At 38.5% G+C, this 21,779-nt stretch overlaps 1 protein-coding gene across 1 annotated transcript; it reads left to right on the forward strand.

Annotated features, from left to right (window-relative positions):
* The first annotated feature begins 776 nt into the window (after nt 1-776).
* On the forward strand, nt 777-1,297 carry LOC137768827 (DNA-directed RNA polymerase II subunit RPB9-like). Its single transcript, XM_068550493.1, has 2 exons — nt 777-833; nt 937-1,297. The coding sequence occupies exons 1-2, from the start codon at nt 811-813 to the stop codon at nt 1,190-1,192; spliced, it is 279 nt and encodes a 92-aa protein (XP_068406594.1). The 5' UTR covers nt 777-810; the 3' UTR covers nt 1,193-1,297.
* The last annotated feature ends 20,482 nt before the right edge of the window (nt 1,298-21,779 follow it).

Consider the following 21,779-nt stretch of genomic DNA (forward strand, 5'->3'; position numbering starts at 1 on the left):
ATCTATTTTACACATGGTACTGTGTTATTTGTTAATCACTGTACCTTTAAAAATGTCCTTTATCCTACAAAATGATGCTGCTGATGTTATGTTTATTGTTCTAATTTTCTTAATGGATAAAATTCAAAGTTCGAAATACTTAAAAAATTGAAGATGAACATATATATATTTGCAATTTTTAGGTATTTCAAACTTTGAATTTTATCCATTAAGAAAATTAGAACAACAACAATAAACATAATAACATCAACAGCATCATTTTGTAGGAGAAAGGACATTTTTAAAGGCACAGTGATGAACAAAGAAAGTCCCCACCATGAAATCATACTTCATCTCTCTCTTATTTTTCTCATTTTGCTGCAGACTGGTGAAAGTGACCTCACAAACTATCTTTGACCTACAGGTAAGCATTCAGGAGCCTCTGAAATAGACCAGTGGCAGCTCAGTGCCTTGGATAGATTCAGTAATTCACAGAGACATTAACAATTAAGCAAGCAGGTGCGGTTGAACTTTTACTTTCTCATCTGCAGATCGAAACATTGTGCTGCAACCTGCAAATGAAAGAAGATATTTACAAAACATATGTCTGATAAGCGGTTAATATCCAAAATATTTAAGGAACTCATACAACTCAACAGCAGAAATCATCACCATCATCATCACCGTCACCATCACCATCGTCATCTGATTAAAAAATGGGCAGAGGACTTGAACAGACACTTCTCCAAAGAAGATATACAAATGACCTACCTGTCGCGCGGCGGAGCAAGCGCTGAAGGCTAGGCGGGCAGTGAGTCGCCATGGAACCCGATGGGACCTACGAGCCGGGCTTCGTGGGTATTCGACTGTGTCAGGAATGGTGAGACCCGGCCAGCACTGTGGAAGGGGAGCAAGTAGTGGCCCCAGTACTGACCTCTGACCTCCCCCTCCCCACAGTAACAACATGCTTTACCCCAAGGAGGACAAGGAGAACCGCATTCTGCTGTACGCGTGCCGGAATTGTGATTACCAGCAGGAAGCCGACAACAGCTGCATCTACGTCAACAAAATCACGCACGAAGTGGACGAACTGACCCAGATCATCGCTGACGTGTCCCAGGACCCCACGTTGCCGCGGACCGAAGACCACCCTTGCCAAAAGTGCGGCCACAAGGAGGCGGTGTTCTTCCAGTCACACAGTGCCCGGGCCTAGGATGCCATGCGCTTGTATTACGTGTGCACGGCCCCACACTGCGGCCACCGCTGGACCGAGTGAACCACTCTCCCCCTTGTGTAATAAATGCTGTGTTCTATGGAAAAAAAAAAAAAAAAAGAGAAGGTGCACAACATCACCAGTTATCAAGGGAATGCAAACCAAAATCACGAGATACCACCTGACAGCTGCTAGAATGGCTATTATTGAAAGACAAGACATAAATGCTGGTGAGAATGTGGAGAAAAGGGAACCCTTGTGCACTGTTGCTGGGAATGTAAATTTGTGCAGCCACTATGAAAAACAGCATAGAGATTCCTCAAAAAAATAAAAATAGAACCACCATATGATCCAGCAATTCCACTTCTAAGTATGTATTCAAAGTAAATGAAATCACTATTTATCTCAAAGAGATATCTGCACTCTCATGTTCACTGCAGCGTTATTCCCAATTGCTAAGCCATTGATTGATGAATGTAGATAAAGAAAATGTGGTATATACATACATTAGATAGAGAAAGGCAAATACTGCATGATCTCGCTTATATGGGAATCTGAAAACATCAAACTCATAGAAACAGAAAGAATGGTGGTTGCCAGTGGCTGAGGGTTAAGGTAAATGGGGATATATTGGTCAAAGGGTACAAACTTTCAGTTAAGATGAGTAAGTTCTGGGGATCTAAAGTACAGCATGGTAACCATAGTTAACAATACTCTATTGTACACTTGAAAGTTGCTAGGATAGTAGAGCTTTAAAATTCTCACCATAACAAGGATGTGTTAACTAACCTTATTGTGATACACATTTTGCAATATACACATGTATCAAATCATCACATTGTATACCTTAAACTTTCATAATGTTCTAAGTCAATTACATCTCAATGAAGCTGGGGAAAAAAATCATTGCAAAGTTTGAGAAACAATCAGATCCCCAGATCCCCCCTAAAAAATGCTGTGCTATATATACTCTTAACAAGGTTATTTATATTTCTACATTTTCTGTCACTCTCACTCTTCCTTTTCATATAAGTCATTGGATCAAGCTTATTTTTACTGTTGGAATTTTCCTTAATAACTTTTTGTCTTCCTGAGTTATCAGTTTCTGAGAGATGTTAAAATTTCCCACTATAATTGAAATTTTCTATTATTATTATAGTTCTGCCCATTTTTCCTTTATGTAGTTCGAAAACATGTTGTTAGGTACATACAGGTTCAGGATTGTTCTATGTTCCTAGAGAATCGTTGTTGTTTTAAACACTATCTAACAAAATTATTTTCCCTAATACTTTTTTGTCTCTAAGTCTATTTTTTCTGCTATTCATATTGCTGTTCCATCTCTCCTTTGCATTGGGCTTTTACTGTTTTTTTTTTTTTTTAACCTTTTTACTCTCAACATCTCTGTATCATTATCTTTATTTATTAATATGTCCCTTGTAAATAGAAAATAGGTGGAAGTTGTTTGCTTTTTTGTTTAAACAGCTTTTCATTTTAAGATAATTATAGGTTTACATACAGTAGTAAGAGACAACTAAAATAGATCCCATGTACCCTTTACCCAGTTTCACCCAATGTTAACATCTTGCAGAACTATAGTCCAATATCACAACCCAGATATTGACACTGGTTCAGTCAATGTACAGAAAATTCACAAGGATTCCTCGCATTCAACTTTTATAGCCACACCTACCCCCTTCCTATCCTTACCACTCCTTAGCCCCTTGCAGCCACTAATCTGTTCTCCCTTTCTATAATTTTCTCATTTCAAGAATGTTATATAAATAGGATCATATAGTGCTTAACCTTTTGGGATTCACTTTTTTCACTCAGCATAATTCTTTAGAGTTGCATCCGGGTTGTTGTGTGTTCAAAAGTTAGTTCTTTTTTTATCACTGAGTAGTATTATGTAGTATTACATACTACAGTTTAACCCTTCACTCATTGCAGGACATCTGGGTAGTTTCCAGTTTTTAGATATTATGAATAAAACTGCTATCGACATTTGTGTACAGATTTTGATGTGAACATAAGTCTTCTTTTCTCTAGGATAAATTACCCAGGCATGCAATTGCATGTAGTTGCATGTTTCGTTTTTAAGAAAACTGCCAAACAGTTTTCCAGAGTGGCTGTACCATTTTACATTCACATCAGCAACATATGAGTGATCCAGTTTCTCTACCTCCTCATCACCATTTGGTGTTGTCACTATCTTTTTTTTATTTTTGCATTTTATTTTGTTTTATTTTTATTTTTCTATTGAAGTATTGTTGATTTACAATGTTATTTTAGTTTCAGGTGTACAGCAAAGTGACTCATTTTTTTTTTTCTTTTTCAGATTCTTCTAAATTATAGGTTATTAAAAATATTGAATAGAGTTCCCTGTGCTATACAGTAGGACCTTGTTGTTATCTATAAGGGAGGGTGGTAAATTAGGAGTTTGGGATTAACAGATACACACTATCTTTTGTTTAAGCCACTCTGATAACTGTGTAGTGATATTTCATTGTGGTTTTAATTTGTATTTCCCTAGTGGCTAACGATGCTGACATCTTTTGATGTGCTTATTTGTTGTATGTATATCTTCCTTGGTGAAATGTTCTTTATGTCTTTGACTGTTGTCTAATTGGATTGTTTATTTATTGTTGAGTTTTGAGACTTCTTTATATATTCCAGACAATAGTCCTTTATCAGATTTGCAAATATTTTCTCTCACTCTGTAACCTGTCTTTTCATTCAATTAGCAATGTCTTAGGCAGAAAAGTTTTTTTTTTTTTGATGAAGTCCTACTTAACAATTTTTTCTTTTACAAATTTCATTTTTGATCTTAAGTCTATGAACTCTTTGCCTGGCCCTACATCTGCAGATTTTTTTTCTCTTTTTTTTCTAAAGCTTTTATGATTATACATGTAAATCCCTTATCCACTTTAATTTAATTTTTATAAGGCATGAAACTTAGGTCAAGAGCTCTTTTTTGTTTTTGTTTTTGTTTTTGCCTTTGGATGCCCAACTGCTCCAGCACCATTTGTTGAAAAGGCTATTCTTCCTCCATTGAATTGCTTTTGCACTTTTGTCAAAAGTCATTGGACATATTTGTGTGGGTCTGTATCTGAATCCTCTACTCTGTTCCATTGATCTATGTGTCTGCTTCTCTGCCAACACTACACTGCCTTGATTACTGTAGCTATATAGTAAGTCCTGAAATTGGGTAGAATGATTACTCCCAGTTGATTATTCTTTTAAAACATTGTTTTAGCTATTCTAGTCTCTTCGCTTTTCCATATACATTTTAGAATAATCTTGTCTATATCTACCCAAAACATCTTGCTGGGATTTTGATAGGCATTACATTAAACTTACGTATCAATATGTGGATAACTGACATCATTACTATGCAGAGTCTTCCAATCCATGAACACTGTATATCTCTCCATTTATTTAAATTTCCTTTGTTTTTTTATCAGTGTTATGTAGTTTTCAGCATCCAAGTCCTGTTCATGTTTCATTAGGTGTTTTCATTACACCTAAGTATTTCATTCTTCTGAGGGATTATAAATGGCACTGTATTTTTAATTTTGGTGTCCATACATTCATTTCTAATATATAGAAATAGTATTAATTTGCCTTTGTCTGTCTTATATCCTGTGACCTTGCTGAACCCACTATTTCTAGGAATATTTTGTAGATTCCTTGAGGTTTTCTACTTAAACTGTTTACTTTTACTGTCTTTTTTCCTAATTCTTTTACTCTCAATATCTCCATGCTATCATTTTTATCTATAACTCTTGAAAATATTATATAGCTGGAAAGTGTTTTTACTCTAATACACACATCTTTCTTAAAACTAGCAAATTTCATTTATTTATTGTGACTAATGATAAATTTAAGGTTAATCCAACAATCTTATTTTTTATTTAATGCAGCTTTTTAACTCTTGTTTTCCCCTTTATTTTTCCTTCTATTGCATTCATTGGATTTTCTTTCTTGTTTTTTTTTTCTTTAAATTATCCCTTCTTTGGTGGTTTCCTTCACTTTTAAAATACATATTTGACTTAACAAACTCTAGTCAACATGATTATTCTTCTGAATATTACAAGAACTATAGAACATCTAATTCCCTCTCCTATCTTTCATGACATTGTGGTATAACATTCTCTTATTTCTAAACCTATTCAAATTCATCTCTATGATAATTACTCAGTTTGCTATAAATCTGTATGCAAAATCAATCATTGTTTTTTCCCAGCATTGTTTTTCACATCCCTCCCCAACCTAAATTTCAGTGTCCTTCATCCGTGTGTATACCCTCCAACAGTTCTTTAAGCAGCAGTCCCTGAGTGATACCTCCCAGGGACATCGTTTGCCTAAAATGTCTTACTTCACTCTTGAATCAGCATTTAGCTATGTCTAGAACTAGGTTGCGATCTATGTTCCATCAGGGATTTGAGGATATTATTCTGCTGTCTTCTGGCCTTTGGTGTTGGAGACAAGAAGTCTGTTGCCAGCCTAATTGTTCATCCTTTCCAGATAATCTGACTTTTCTTGCTGGTTGCTTTAGGAATTGTCCTTGCCCTTTACCAGTTTCACCATATGTGACTAGATGTGGATTTATTTTCATTTTTATTTTCTGCTCAGATTCAATGGGCTGTAGCCCAAGATTGGCCACTACTAGCACTTCATCTTCTTCTCTCAAGTACATACATACATACAAACTTCTCTTTAGTTTGATGCTCCAGTAATTAACAGTGTGGAGAACCTTTCTTTGAACTTGCCTTAAATAAAGCACATTTGGGGCTCAAACCAAAAGCAACTGGGAACAGAAGATGCAACAATAGCTACAGAGAGGGTTTAGAAGTAGAAGTCAAACATACCTTCAACTGCAGAAGAAGGAGGCACTCTTTGGCAAAACATACTCTGGTACTTTAACAGTACTCCCCCCACCCTTGTTAATGGGAGACATTCCACTTAGAGTTCTGTCCTGTTACTACCTCTTCCTTTGACCTTGGTTTAGTCCTTTTTCTGTTTGACCATGTACAGAAGAAAAGGCAAGCAAGACCATCTTCAAGCTCCCTTGCACTGCTAACATTTTAGGACATACGTGATCTCTCCAATTCTTTCCAGGGCTGAGCAGATCATTCTATCTCTTCCAAGTGGTTAGCCGTGAGTGCAATTACGCACTTGGTGCCGAGAACATGCAAGACCTCCACTGTGTCTGTCATATCATCGGATACTTGGGTTCTGGCATGCCCGCTGCCAATCCTCCTCTCCCTGACTTCCATCTAAAGTGATGCTAAGGGTCCACATCTCATTTCCTTGACAAAAATGTCAACGGCATTATCTTATGGATGTGTTGTACAGATAAGGGAAAGTCACTTTAAACAATCTGTTCCATTCACTTTGGATTTACTTGGCTTCCGTCTTTATTTTTAATTCAGCAAAGCTGTGGTCTTTGTCCTGGAGATGGCAAAGCCAATTTCAGTCACTGGCTAGGTGAGTGGGTCACCTTCCACTGTGTGTTACTTTGTCATTTTCTCAAGGAATCTCACCGTCAATCAGAAGAAATGAGACATTCTCCGGTCCTCCAGGGAAAACACATCTTGTGTATTTTTGTACAAAAACCCCTTACAAAATAATGAATTTTCAGCACCCAGCCTGGTTGGTCATTTGGGGAGTGTAAACTAGAGGTAGCTTCATTTGTGGAGTACCTCAAGTTCTATCTTCCAACTCAAGTGTGACAATAAGATTTTTTTGTCCCCATATTTTGACAACAGGATTAAAGACAGCTAACCGTCACTGAGTGCTTACTATGTGCCAGGCACAAAGCACTCTATAAATCATCTTTATTTTTCCAACTCTTATAACAGCTCTCTAAGATATGTACTATTACATTTTTTCATTCATGGATTAGGAATCCAAGAATTATTAACTTGCCTAAAATTGTCTCTCTTGGTGGCGACTGAGCAAGATTTTGACTCCAGGTTTGCCTGAATCCAAAATCAGATTTTCAGCCTCTGTTATTTACCCCCTAGGTACCAGTGGATGAAGAATCGCTGTGTTCGCTGTCCTGAGTGCTGTCCTGACTCGTTATGAGGCAGCGATCTTAGAGGTGGCAAAGGAGAGGCATGAAGATACTGAGTCACCTGCCCATTTGATTCGTAAACTAAAGCTTCCAACCAACCACTGCGCTGGACAGCTCGGAGGGCAATTCTGACATGGAGAAGAGGCAGGAAATATCGACTTCTGTTCACTTTTATAATTTTTTAAAAGAAGGAAAATACCCCTAGATTAACAAAAAGTGATATTCTTACCACTTTAATGCAGAACAAAGTAAAACAGAAATTAGTAGTTTATCCTGCTAATGGATGGATGTACAGCAGAGGTAACTAGAGTTCAAAAAGAAGGTTTGTTATTTTCTTTTTTTTTTTTTTTTTTAATTTTTATTTATTATTTATTTATTATGTTGATTTTTGGCTGTGTTGGGTCTTCGTTTCTGTGTGAGGGCTTTCTCCAGTTGCGGCGAGTGGGGGCCACTCTTCATCGCGGTGCGCGGGCCTCTCACTATCGCGGCCTCTCTTGTTGCGGAGCAGAGGCTCCAGACACTCAGGCTCAGTAGTTGTGGCTCACGGGCCCAGTTGCTCCGCGCCATGTGGGATCTTCCCAGACCAGGGCTCGAACCCGTGTCCCCTGCATTGGCAGGCAGATTCTCAACCACTGCGCCACCAGGGAAGCCCGGTTTGTTATTTTCTTAGGCATGCAGGTGAAAACGGGTGAACTTTGCAAACACATTGTATATAGCATAGGCGGGCTCACATAAGAATTCTTCACAGCATTGCCGTGGTGTGTTCAACAACTTCAGGCCATGTGCACACATGCACACGTGCTAAAGTGAATAATTGTAACAAACAACCTACATGCTGATGTAGCAAAATAAATGAAAATGAGACTCATACAAGCTGAGCAAAGTACTTGGGAATCCCACTTTTAGGAGTTTCTCCTATGTATTATATGATCTATGCAGAGGCTGTTTGTTGCAGCTTTGTATGTGTCTGTGTAATAGTGAAAAATTGCTAACGAGCTAAATGGACTTTATTAAATTAATTACAGTGTACACATAGTATGAAATACCAGACAGCTTACAAAGAAGATAGCTCTGACACGGAAAAGGTTTCCAAAGTCTATTGGTAAAAGTCAGTTGTGGAACAAAATGCATAGTGACTTCCAATTATGTAAAAAATTAAAATAAATCAGATACATGTGTATGTGTATCACACGTACATTGAACCAGAGGCAAAATATGTTTCTAATACGATTTGGCCATTAGAGACGGAGACCCTTTCTCTACTGTAGCAACGGTTGAAAAACTTCAGCTGAAAATTATTTTACATCTCAATTACTCATGATTAATGTAATCAGATGGAATCAATTAATAAAGTCAAAATATACAGAGAGAATTAAAATAGCACAACTAGCACACACAGTTATGCAGATATAAACAGAAGAGGAAGGAAACACTGCACACACCTAGCAATGAACATTCAAGAGTGATATGAAAAGTAACTTTGCCGAGTTAATGACTGGTGCATTATGCGGAACACAATCATTTTGTTGGGAGTACAATATTTTACTTCAATAGGCACGTGAGACAACACAGTCAAGGAGATAAGGTGAAACCGCTGGGGATTTGGCAAACCCTGGTCACAGAACCTGGCAGTTACGGAGGGAAGCGAAAAAGCATTCATTCTTCAGTCCAGCATCAGCTTCATTCCTGCAGCCCTTCAGAAAGCCAGGGACCCTCATGCAATGGGCAGTTTATCCTGTTGTATATTGAGGGCTTCCTATATGGTTGGCCCAGGAACGTAACGGTGAGCATAAGCCAGCAACGGTACCTACTTTCATGGGTGCAAAGACTAGCCAGCTAGCGGGACAGGGACACATGTTAATCAAATAGGTACAAGGGTCCGCATATAATCACAAACTGCAATGAATAGGACAAAAGAATTTGTTTCGAATGACAATAGTTAGAGATGAGAGACACCATCATTCCGAAATGATGTTTGAACCCAGCCTTAACAATGGATAGGAAAAAAATGCAATTAAAAAAAAAAGGATAGGAAAAATAAAGTGAGAGTGGGGGAAGGATGGAAATGTAAATAGGGGAAGAACATTCCAGGCACAGAAAACAGAACGTTCAAAGGTCTGTGAGACCTTTAGAAGGTTTACCTTTATCAACTCAGGGGGTTCTCGCTACTCTCCCAGATGGGTAGATAACTTGAATTTTCCCATTTTACAGGTGCAGAAACTGAGGCACAGGGAGATTAAGTAATTTGTCTGAGACCCAAGAGGCAAATCCCGGGAGTCGCTCTTTCGAAGCTCAGCTCCATCCCCTGCTGTGTGACCCTGGCAAGTTACCTGCCCTCTCTGAGCCTCCCTTCTCACCTCCCTGAGAGGGAGCTGGAAGCGGGGGTCACTATTTTGTAGGAAGTCTCACTCCTGTGCGTGGAGTGTCTGGCAGGAAGGCATAGTCACTGTCTGTCACTAGGGCCATGGAGGAATGTTCGAGTTATTTCATCAGGAACCAACACTAATAGGACCAGCATTGTCGAGTGCAGCACGATGTTGAGTGCCTTAAGTCCATTATCCAGCCCTTGAGATGGGTACGTGATTTCATTCTCGGGTAATGCTGCACAGATCCGCTTACAGATGAAGACACCAGGATAAGGAAAGTCAACAGCTGGTCCAGGATCACGCTACTAGTACTCCATAGACCAGGACTCAAACCCAGGCCTAAGGAAGTCTGCAGGCCACCAGGGCCACCACGCCCCCTTTTGCAGCATCTGCTGGAACAAAGTCCTTACTGGGACTTTGGCCTGAGCACGGCCTCCCAGGCCGAGTGCCTGATGCAGGAATGTGTCTGCCAGAGGAAGGGGCATCTTGTCACATGCAAACAAAGGGGCCTTCGGGTGAGCTGTGGCCCTGCCACATGTTCTTTTTCTCAGCAAAGCCACCCTGAGGGCTCACTTTGCTGGAGCAAGATGGGTTTCCCCCCAAGAGTCAGCGTATTAGGATGAAAAGCAGAGGCTCTTCTTGGTCAGCTCTTTCTTTCCAGGTATACATGGGATGAGTCTTTAAAGCAAACAAATGACATTCCATCCCTCTCACTTCATCACCAGAGGATAGCAGGGCCTGAGAGTTCCAAGTGCAGAAATAACCCTCCGGAGACAGCGAGGAAATGGGTACAGGAGTCTCTGAGCTATAGAGAAATCTGCCAGCTGGAAATGCACACTCGTGGGGCAATACTTATACTTGCTGTGCCAATGCCCTACACTTTACCCAGTGCATCCCTTTCCAAGGTGCAAGAGGAGGAAGTAAATGCAATGATACCCACTGTCAGGCAGAAAGTTATACCTATTCCCTGTTGGTTACTCTCCGGATGATAGGATAAAGGAACAGGAATCAGAATCCATCCACTAAAGGAGGTGTGATCAATTTCCTGGGTGGGACAGAAGAGGAGATGGTCATTAATTGTGTGGACTCTGGGACAGACTGTGGGGTTCAGATGTTCAAAGCTCCCATCTCTCACTCAGCTAGCTCTGTGACTGGTCAAGTCACCCACCTCTATAAGCTTCCATTTCCTAAACTTTAAAAGGGATTCCTAGTGACTACTTTATAGAATTGTTCTTTGGCTGCAGTGGTCGAAATCAAGGGTTTAGAACACCTAAGCTCTCCTGGTACCCATCTGGTATGTTACCCATCAAGGTTATTACCTCTTGCCATTCGCCATGGTGTACCCTTTCCCCACCAAAATGAATGACCAGCTGAAAGTTGTTATGTTGTCTCAAATCCAAATGGCCTCTCCCCAGAACATCCTTCATCTTTCAAATTACTAAGTCCAGATTATTATCTTTATAGATCAGTGCCCATGTCACCTCTTCCAGGAAGCCTTCCTTGGACACCCTAGCCTGGTCTTAAGGACCCCTCTCTGGAATCCCCTAGAATCTCTATTGTGGCATTTATCACTGTGTATCATATCTAGCAGTTAACTTATCTGCTCTTTTATTGGACAGTGAGAATTTTGCAGCCAGGAATTACATTTTATTAAGTTCCATTTCTTTAGTGTTTAGTACCATGCCTGAATGCAGTAGTTATTCTATAAATAGTTACTTGATGACTGCGTAAATGATTGAGGTAGCCTAAAAGATGCATTACTGAAGTGGGAGAAAAAAGGTCCAGCTGAACAAACTCTCTGAGCTCTAGCTATGCGACAACATGATATCTTGGGCAAGTCATTTTAAGAACTGCAAAATGCTAAGAAAATTGAAAGACCACAGAATTGCCAAAAAAAAAAGTAATAATTCACCGTCACAGATGTGCTCATCATTGAAACAGCCAGTACAAGCAAGGCATTGTGAGTTAGCCACGTCAGACTTGGATCCAAATCTGAAAGATCGCAGGCATCGGCACTGCCCCTTTGGCACTGCAGACAGGCAGGTCCCTTGAGGGCAGAGCTGGGCCACAAGGTCACCTTGCTCAGTCACAGCGTAGATGACATCAGCTTCCATGAATAACAAGCCGGCATCTTCTGCATTTTCTTCTGTACCTTTAAGTCAACCTTGGGGGAGCTGATTGAAAAGTCGGAAGTAGGTTTCAGGGTCACTAGATATTCATGGCAATGAATTCTCATAAAACAGAAAGAAAGAAATAGTTACAGATCCTTTTAATCTGCCTCTCGCCAGCATTGCTTTGTGAAAAGTTCTGCAGGTATAGACTAGGGCGCTGGAATTTAGGTCAATGGCATTCATGCCGCTTCTTAGAACAGAATCTTTCTGCAGCAAGGGCATGATTTCCTGTTATGACTGTGGATCTCGCCAGCAGTGAAGTGACTGTTTGTTTATAATTCTTAACAATGGGCTTTTGGGGAAGGAGGGACCGACGTTGCAAATGTTCTGACGAGCGGCGCGGAGCAGGCGATGCCACCTGAATAATGCATGCCCACTTTGTGTGTGTACCCGCCACGGCCCGAATGCAGGATAATGCCGCCGAAGGCTTTGAAACACCTGCACTGAACAGCTCCGATGACAGCCAGGAGTCCAGATAAGATCTGAGTTCTGCCTTCTCCCCGCCACCCTGCTCACCAGGCCGCCCCCATTTCCCTTTTTGCATTTAAAATAAGCTCTGACACTAAGCCACCGAGAGATGCTGTCAAAGACGCCTCCTGCTTGCGTGGGGCTCCTATCAGCCCCTTCTTGCCAGCCGCAACCGGTTCTCAGACCTGTGCGGTACGGCAAGCACAGCCTCCCAAATGCCTGTCCCGTCGGTGGCCCCCAAGCCGCCCTCCACGCAGAGGCAGCTTTCTCACAAAATAAAGGCCACCTTGGGCTGATGCAGCCCCAAAGGCACACGGCTGAGATTTAAGACACGTCACGCTCCCTCCACGAGCGTGCTCCTATCCTGCTTGATACACTCTAGTGGCTTCCCTTGACTGTTTCCACGTTGCATTCGACCTTCTCAGTTTGGCGCAGAAGGCCTTTCATGATCTGTTCCGCTGCAGCCTCACAGCCCCCTGGTGTCCCCCGGTCACTGGGCTCCAGACACCCCGCCCTGTGAGGTTCTCTCCTGTCCTACCTGCATCCCCACACCGGCTCCTCCCGCATCTGTTGTCCTTTCTGTCCATCACCCCCAGCAGCCACAAGCACAACAATAAAACAGTGGTCAACACCAACGGTTGATTAGTTGATTTCAGGAGCTCTGTATGCATTCCTTTACTGAGCCCTCGAAACCACACTGTGAGGCATGTGCATTTCTTAACTCCATCATGAGGAAGCCAGTGAGCCTCAAGGTGATAACATTTCTCCTCCAAGGACACACGGCCAGAACGTTGGCAGACGCAGGGGTCAAACCCAAGACCATTATCAACCACAACTCGCATGCCCACTTACTCAACCCTGGGCTTCATTGAATCTTTACCTCTGCTTAAAAATTGTCCGAGTTCTAGCAACTCTGAAATGCCAAATCTATCCTAGGTCCCTCTCCACTTAAAATTCCACCTCTTCCTCCTTTTTGTACAAGCTGAGATGTTCTTCCTCACTATGGATGTAACAAAGCTTTGACCTCCTTTAAACCCCTGTACCTTCCAGAAGCCTTCCAGAATCACAGGATACAAGCAAGTCCATCTCCTTCACACATCTACAGCATATTCGTCAAACCTGGAGTAATTCCAGTCATCATATACCCACATTATACTACACTATGAATATATATATATATATATATATATATATATATATATATATATATCTGAATAATTACTTCTTCCAAAATATATATAAGCTATAAAAAGTAAAAATACAACAAAACACCTGTATGAGCCACACAATTTAGACCCCAAGCCTGACACCTTCTATCACCAGCTGGAACAACTCACCTGTCTTTTTAAGACTTTCTTATTTTATTTAGAGCTTTACCACTTGCCTACAAATCATTGTTCATGGTTTCATGTTTTTGAATTTCATGAGTGGAATCATCCTGAATGGGTTCTCTTGACAACATGCTATTTTTGCAATGGCTGTGGTGTGTTCGCTGTGAATTTTTGGCTCAATATTGTTTCTGAGATGCATCCTTGTTGTGTGTCTCTGTGCTTTGTGTTCACTGCTGGACAAGCTTCTATTGTGTGACCAGGCCAGGATGTCCTTATAGAGTCTGCTCCTGGTATGCATTTGGGTTCTTTCCAGTGTTTTACTAGGTCAAGTTTCTCTGGACTGATTATTCTACATCGCCAGATCTCTATGTATAGGAGACCTCTAGGGTGTATTCCAAGAGAGGAAGTGCTTGGATTAAGGATGTGTATATTTTCTTTCTTTTTAAAAATTTATTTATTTTTTTAAAAATTTATTTTATATTGAAGTATAGTTGATTAACAACGTTGTGTTAGTTTCAGATGTACAGCAAAGTGATTCAGTTATACATATACAAGTATCTATTCTTTTTCAAATTCTTTTTCCATTTAGGTTATTACAGAATATTGAGCAGAGTTGTTACTAGATAATGGTAAATTGTTTTCCATAACAGTCTTACCTTTTCACCCTCTTGAGAAATGTAAGAGCCTCCCTTGCTCCGCTATCACTGCCAAAATTTATTATTAGCAGTTATTTGAAATTTTGCCCCTCTGGTAGGTATGAAATAGTATCTCATTATGATTCTAATTTTTATTCCCATTTACCAATGCACATCTCCTGCTCTGTCACTGGCCATTTGAGGTTCTGGTTTGGGGAAGTATCTGTTTAAGTGTTTTGACCATTTTTCTATTAGGTCACTTGTATTTTTCTTACTGAATTGTCGGCATTCTTTATCCTGTATAGTAATCATTTCTCAATTATATATGCTATAAATATCTTTTCTATTTTTAAAGATTCTATTTTTCTTTATTTTGCTGTCTTCTGAATTTATTCATCTCTTCTTTCATGGATTTTGCTCTTTGTGCCTTATTGAAGAAAACTCTCTTCACATAAATTCATTTAGTACATTATCCTATGTTTTCTTTTATTACATTTATGATTTTGCCTTTTACATGTATTTTTTTAAACTGAAATTCATTTTAGTGTATATTGTGATGTAAGGTTCTAATTTTTCTTGTGGATTACAAATTGTCCTCCATTGTGTATTTAAAACTCCATTATTTTGCCACTGATCTGTAATGCCACTTCTGCACATAAAATAAACACACACACACACACACACACACTTCTGACTCTTAATCTGTTTCATTGGCTGGTGTGTCTGAGCCAGGAACAATATCACACTGTCTTAATTACCATCATTAAAGTAATTACTGATATCTGCAAAAGCCAGCCAACCAACCTTGTTCTTCTCATTCAGAAGGATCTCCCTTTTCCTGCCATTTGCAATTCCATATAGATTTTAGAATCAGCCTGTCAAATGTCACACACATACCCACATGCCCACAAAACCTATTGATTTGGTCTTGGAATTACAATGACTCTGTAGATCAATTTGGAGAGAGTCATCACATGTATGACATTGAATCTTCCAACCGTTGGTCCACGTTATCTCAATTTCTATAGATCTTCAAGGTCTCATAATAATTCTTTTTCTAATTCTCTTCATAAAGACTTTGAACATATTTTGTTAGATATACTCCTAAATTCCTAATATTCTTGATGTTATTAACAATAATATAGCTATTAAATTACATTATCTACTTACTGTCTGTGTATACACGTCATTGAATTTTGTAGGTTGATTTTGGCTTTGGAAAGCTTAGTAAACTCTTCTACTGATTTTCTTTCCTGAAAGTGATCCTACTTGGACATAATGAATGATCATTGTTATATAGGGCTCTATTCTGCTTGCTGATATTTTATTTATGATTTTTTCATGTATGTTCACAGGGAGATTGGTCTATAATTTTTATTTTCATAAAACGATTCTGGGATTTTGGTATTGAGGTTCCTTTGGTCCCCAAATTTGTTAAGGTGTGTTCTCTTCTATTCTATAATCTGTAACAATTTGTATAACATTGGATTATTTGTTACTTGACTCTTTGGTAAAGCTTGCTGGTGAAGCTATGTAGGCCTGGAGCTTTTGGGGGGGAAGGTGTTTTAAGTGTGACCAAATTTCCTTACACATTATAGAGCTATTCATATTTTGTTTAATTCTTATTGAGTCAGTTTTAGTAAGTCACATTTGTTTCTAAGAAAGTTTCCATTGTACTGGAAATTTAAAATTTATCAGTATGAAATTGTTGGTAATATCCTGTTATTATCATTTAAATGTTTTCAACTTAGTAGTAACATACCCTTTCTCTTTCATTCTTACTTCTGCTTACTCTTTTCTTTTTGTAACAATTTTATTTCCTTTATTATTTTTTTTAAATATCAGGTTTTTACTCTACCGATCCTCTCTATTCCATGCGTTTTAATTTCACTTCTTTACTCTTTTTTTCAAAAATAATTTCCTTTTTGTAATTTCTTGTCTTTATTATTGTTGTGTTTTTTAACCTCCTAAATTGGAGAATAAGCTCATTAGTTTTCAACTTTTTCCTTTTTATAGAATAATCTTCAAAGGATATAAATTTTCCTCTACATACTGCATTGGCTGTTTCACACATATTTTGAATGTTTTTAAATTAATATTCAGTTCTAAATACTTCTAATTTCCATTACAATTACTCCTTTAATGTATGAGTTGTTAAAAACTATATCTCTAAATGTCCAAAGATATAGTGATTTTTTTAGATGTATTTTTGATATTAATACTAATTTATTTACGTTGGGGTCAGAGAATGTAGTCTGAACGAGATTTACTTTTAGCCTAGTATGTGGTCAGTTTTTGTATTTGTTCTGTGTATGTTTGGATAGTATATGTATTCTACAATCGTTGGCTAGAGTAGCCTGTATATGCCCATTGGTTCAATTTAAAAAATAATATTTACATATAGAACTATTATTCATAAGATAATTTTACAAATGCTCTCTGTATACTAACATATGATTTCCACAAAATCTTATAAGTGAATCCCTATTATTTTACAGATGAGAAAACTTAGGAAGAGTCACTAAGGTCTACAGCCTAGGGTCACAGCTAATAAGTACCAGTGCCAAGACTTGAACCCAGGTTGTCTATGCAATACTAACCATATCTGTCAGTTACAAAGAGAAGTATGTTAAAATTTCTCTCCCATAATGTTGTCAATCTCTCCTTGAAGTTGTCTTTTTTTTTTTTTTTTTTCTTTATATATGTTGAGACTATCTTCATAGATGCATTGGTTTTGGGAATTGTTACTTGAACCTTTTAGCATTATGAGGTGACCCTCTCTGTTTTTTCTATTTTTTTCTTTGTTTTTATCAATATAGCTACCCTTGCCTCCTTTTGACTAGTAGCTACCGTCTATATATTTTCCCATGCCTCTGCTTTCAAGCTATCTTTATTTTTGTATTTTAGATGTATCTTTTTTAAACAGTGTAAGGCTGGGCTTAATTTTTTATCCATTCTGAAAATTTATATCTTTTAACTGAAGCATTTAGATAATGTGCATTTATTGAAATTATTTCTAAATTTGGATTTATTTTGAGTCAATTGATTTTGTAGATGCCAGTAACCTGTCTTTTCTTCATTTGTTTTGTCTAATATCTTGCCTTCTTTTGTTTATTTATTTATTTATTTTTGCATGAGATTCATATTTGTTTATTTATTTATTTTTGGCTGTGTTGGATCTTTGCTGTATGCGGGCTTTCTCTAGTTGCAGCGAGCGGGGACTACTCTCCATTCCAATGTGTGGGCTTCTCATACCAGTGGCTCCTCTTGTTGTGGAGCATGGGCTCTAGGCACACGGGCTTCAGTAGTTGTGGCTCACAGCCTCAGTAGTTGTGACTCATGGGCCCTAGAGCACAGGCTCAGTAATTGTGGCGCACGAACTTAGTTGCTCCACGGCATGTGGGATCTTCTCAGACCAAGGCTCGAACCCATGTCTACTGCATTGGCAGGTGGATTCTCAACCACTGCACCACCAGGGAAGTCCTTCCCTTCTTTTGGATTGATTACTTGTCATTTGATCTTTTTTTCTCTCCTAGTTTGAGTGTTATATTCAGTGTTTTCTTTCCTTTAATAGATACCCAAGAAATGTTAAGATTTATACTTAATTTATCACAGATTTGAGCTAATTGGCATTACCACCCTTCTAAATAATACAAAGTCTTTGAAAGAATCTAATTCAAATTACTTTCCTCCTAACTTTTGTGTATTGTTACTTATGTATCTTGATCAGTCTTTTTAAAGTTGCCACATCTTTAGTATTTTTTCATACTGCTAATGTTTGATTAGATATCCCCACACAGATACCACATCGTTTGATCATTTCCTCTGAATTTCAGGACTTCCATCTGGGTTTACTTGACTTCTGCCAGAAAAAAATGGCCTTTAGAAGTTCTGTTGGTGGTTAAACTCTTTCCATTTTTGTTTTCTGAAAATGTCTTAATTTCACCCTCACTCTTGAAATACTTTTTCTCTTATATAGACAATTCTTAGTTGACAACTGTTTTCTTTCACTACGTGGAAGCTATTGTTTGCTGTCTTCTGCCTCCTGCTGTGGCTCTTAATAAGACAACTTACCTATAAATTTTAATGGAAAACGCTTTTCTTTCCCTCCAGCTGTTTTTAAGATTTTCTTGTTGTTTTTGGTGTTCTGCCTTTGAGTATAATGTGTCTAAGTAGGTATGAATTTATTTTGTTCAAGCTGTTTGGGATTTGTTTAGCCTGCTGAATTTGCAGATTGATATACTTTATCTGTTATGGAAATGTTTCATCTATTATTTCTTAAATATCACCTCTGCCACATTCTCTCACAATCTCCTTTTTGAATTCTTAAACATATTTTAGACCTTCTTACCCTATCCTCCATATTTCTTAACCATTCTTTCATCCTGTTTGTCTTTCTAAGGTGCGTTTTTAGAATATTTTTTTCAGATCTATTTTCCAGTTCATTGATCTTTTAATTAGCACTGTTGTTAAACAGAAACATTTTCATTGTAATTATTATTTTTTTTTTATTTCTTGTTTCTCTACTTGGTTCTTTTTCTGATAAAATTGATCCCTTTTATCATGTCTTGATCTTATCTCACATTTTTCATTGTTTTCTTTTACTTTGCAACACATTAAAAATACTTATTTTTAATAACTTTACAGAGGTTTTAATGAATACAATAAACTCTGCACATATTACAAGTGTACAATTTGATATATAGCAAAACATATTCTTTAGGTTTTTATCAGTTTTTGTATGATATATCAGTATCTTTTGCTTACATCAGGGTTCCCCATAGAGCTGGAAAAGGAATTTTACACTGTCCTCTTCATTTCTGTATTATTTTCTTCATCCACCCTATCTCAACCCCTAAAGCAGATTACAGGGTACTTCTGACATACAGTTCTTAATAGCACTTTTCTAGAAATAAATTTTCTAAAATTGTAGAATCCAGAAGAGCTTTATCATGGGGAGAAGCTAATTCCATTGGTGTTTGAAAAATCCCTGCTTTGGCATTTCTGTTCTTCACTTTCTGTTTACTAATCAATGTGATAAAATTTCATTCACGTTTTGTTAGTTTTGTGCCATATTTATATATGTGAAGGATTCAAATATTTAAAGAGAAGGGCATCAACATTCTTCCATGAGCAGTACCTCTCCATTTCTTGGGTTAAATCTACTTGTGACATCCCAGTGCCTTCTATTTATATGTCCTATCATTATTCTCCAAAAGTGCAAATATGGCCATAATTTCTGTCAGTAATGGGATTGTGCAGCTTGGATACCTGTGCTTAACTAGCCATCAGGCAATCTTGATTTCACAGTGATATCAAAAAGGCCTTCCTTCAAATTCTATTAATCATAATTAACCGTAGTGGTAGTTCACATTTAGTGAGGATCCCCAATTGCCAGAGACTATGCTAAGAGTTAAAAATGTGCTAACAAATTTAATCACTACAGCAATCCTATTATTGCCTCCATTTTCAGGTGAAGAAACCGAGGCACAGAAAAGGTAGTTTTTTAACTAAAGTCATAAAATCTAGTAAATGGCAATTCCAAAATTCACACCCAAGCTGACTAGCCCCAAAGCCCAGACTTTGAGCCACAATATAATTTTTACTGTATTCCCTGATCTAATTTCAAGAATCTGGTTATTATTTAAATGTACAGTCTCATTTAGGGTGACCATCTCTGTGGTTCTAAAAATATCTTAAATACCAGGCAATTCTATTTGTGTTAACTATGAGGTTTGATATTTTCCAAGCATTTTTATTTTAAATAACCTATTTGAAATCTGGCCACAATTTTTAAGGTGGTTTAACAACCCTGCTTACAAGGATAGAGACTGAGATTTGAGGAGGTCAAGAAACTTGTCCAAGTTACAGAATGGTAATTTAGAGACAGCTCGACAAACTTCTGCTGTACATCTATGTCAGGTACAGAGGAGATTTAGTCAGTATGGAAATAAAGAAAGGTCAAGGAATTGTAGAAGCACAGAGATCCACTGAGGGAGGGATGGGGGACTCAAGAAAGCTACTTGGGCAGTTGACACCTGAGATGGGTCTTGTAGAGGGAGGAGAAATTATCCAATATAATCTGTGGTTGGATACATGTTGACAGAAGTCAATGAGAGGTGAGAAGATGTTGCCTCCTAAAAGAACGGCATAAGCAAAGACCTAGGGACATGAAATAGCATGGTATATAGTAAAAATTGAAATGTGTTCCACTTTACTGAAGATAAAATGTGAGACAAGGAGTGCCAGATAAGCTTGATGAACCAGGCCACGTTATCCAGGTCACATTAAGGAGTTTAGCCTTTATCTCAGGGGTGATTCAAAACCAAAGAAAGGTTGTAAGCAGTATTTGCAGGGGCCTTCTTTAAAGAAAAAATGTACATAATCATGAATATACAGTTGGATACAAAGATAAATATTTATTTAACATGAGAAAGAAAACACATTGGAAGGGGCCCTGCAAGGAAGGGGCTGTGAACCTCATCAGCTTCACGGTCAATGGTCGCTTGTGATCAAATGTGAGAGAGGCAGAGTTTTAGGGTGTTCCCTGGTGAATTTTCCTAACCTTCTGTTATTTTGCTATATTAGAGCAGCAGTGTATGCAGTGGATTGAGGAAGACAAGATGAGGAGATTGTCTAGAAAAGTTTTTCAGTAGTTCCTCTGACTTGATGTAAATCTGAACCAAGTCATCATGGTCCAGAATGGGAGAGGAGTGTAGGTTGAGAATTATTTCAGAGATTAAATTAACAGGATTTAGTCAGTGCCTGTTTCAAGGAGAAGAAAAGTTAATGGCAACTATCATATTCTAGCTTGAGTGGCTGGTTGGATGGGTAGTAAGTGGTGGGTATCACTCACTGCAATAAGGAATTGGGGTGTACAGTTAAGTATCCGCCGGACATCCAAAACGAGAAACCCAGTTGGTACCTGAGTCAGGCGCTCAGGGGGGATCTTAGGGCAGGAGGCATGGATCTGGGCCTGATGAGCATACAGGCAGCATTGAATGCCATGAGCATTTGGTGTGAGAAGAGAAGCAGAGCTGGCAGTGCATCTTCAGAGACTATATACATGTGAGACTCTCAGAGGAAGCAAGTCACAGACAAAGCTGATGAGGAATAGTCAGAGAAGTAGAAGTTAAAGTGGTGAGGCCTGTCATGGGAGAAAAGGAAGAGGGTGATAACAGCATAGAATGCCTCCCAGAGGCCATCTAAGTTGGATACTGGAATGCGTCCACTGGGCTTTTGTGACTTCAGTGAGAGTCATTTCACACCAAGTCTACTACTCTTTCCATTACACCATCATGATTTCCAAAGAATTGTACATTCCATCATGTGGTTTTAAAAGATCTCTTATTAGTTATCTATGACTGCATAACAAATTACTCCAAATGTAATTGCCTAAAACAGCACACATTTATCATGTCACAGTTTCAGTGGGTCAGGAGTCTAAGTACAACTCAACTGGGTCTTCTGCTTCAAGGTCTCACAAGACTGCAATCAAGGTGTCAGTCAGGACTGTGGTGTCATTGAGGCTTGACTAGAG

Source organism: Eschrichtius robustus, chromosome 1 (genome assembly GCF_028021215.1).
Source record: "Eschrichtius robustus isolate mEscRob2 chromosome 1, mEscRob2.pri, whole genome shotgun sequence".
In the NCBI taxonomy this organism is placed as follows: domain Eukaryota; kingdom Metazoa; phylum Chordata; class Mammalia; order Artiodactyla; family Eschrichtiidae; genus Eschrichtius; species Eschrichtius robustus.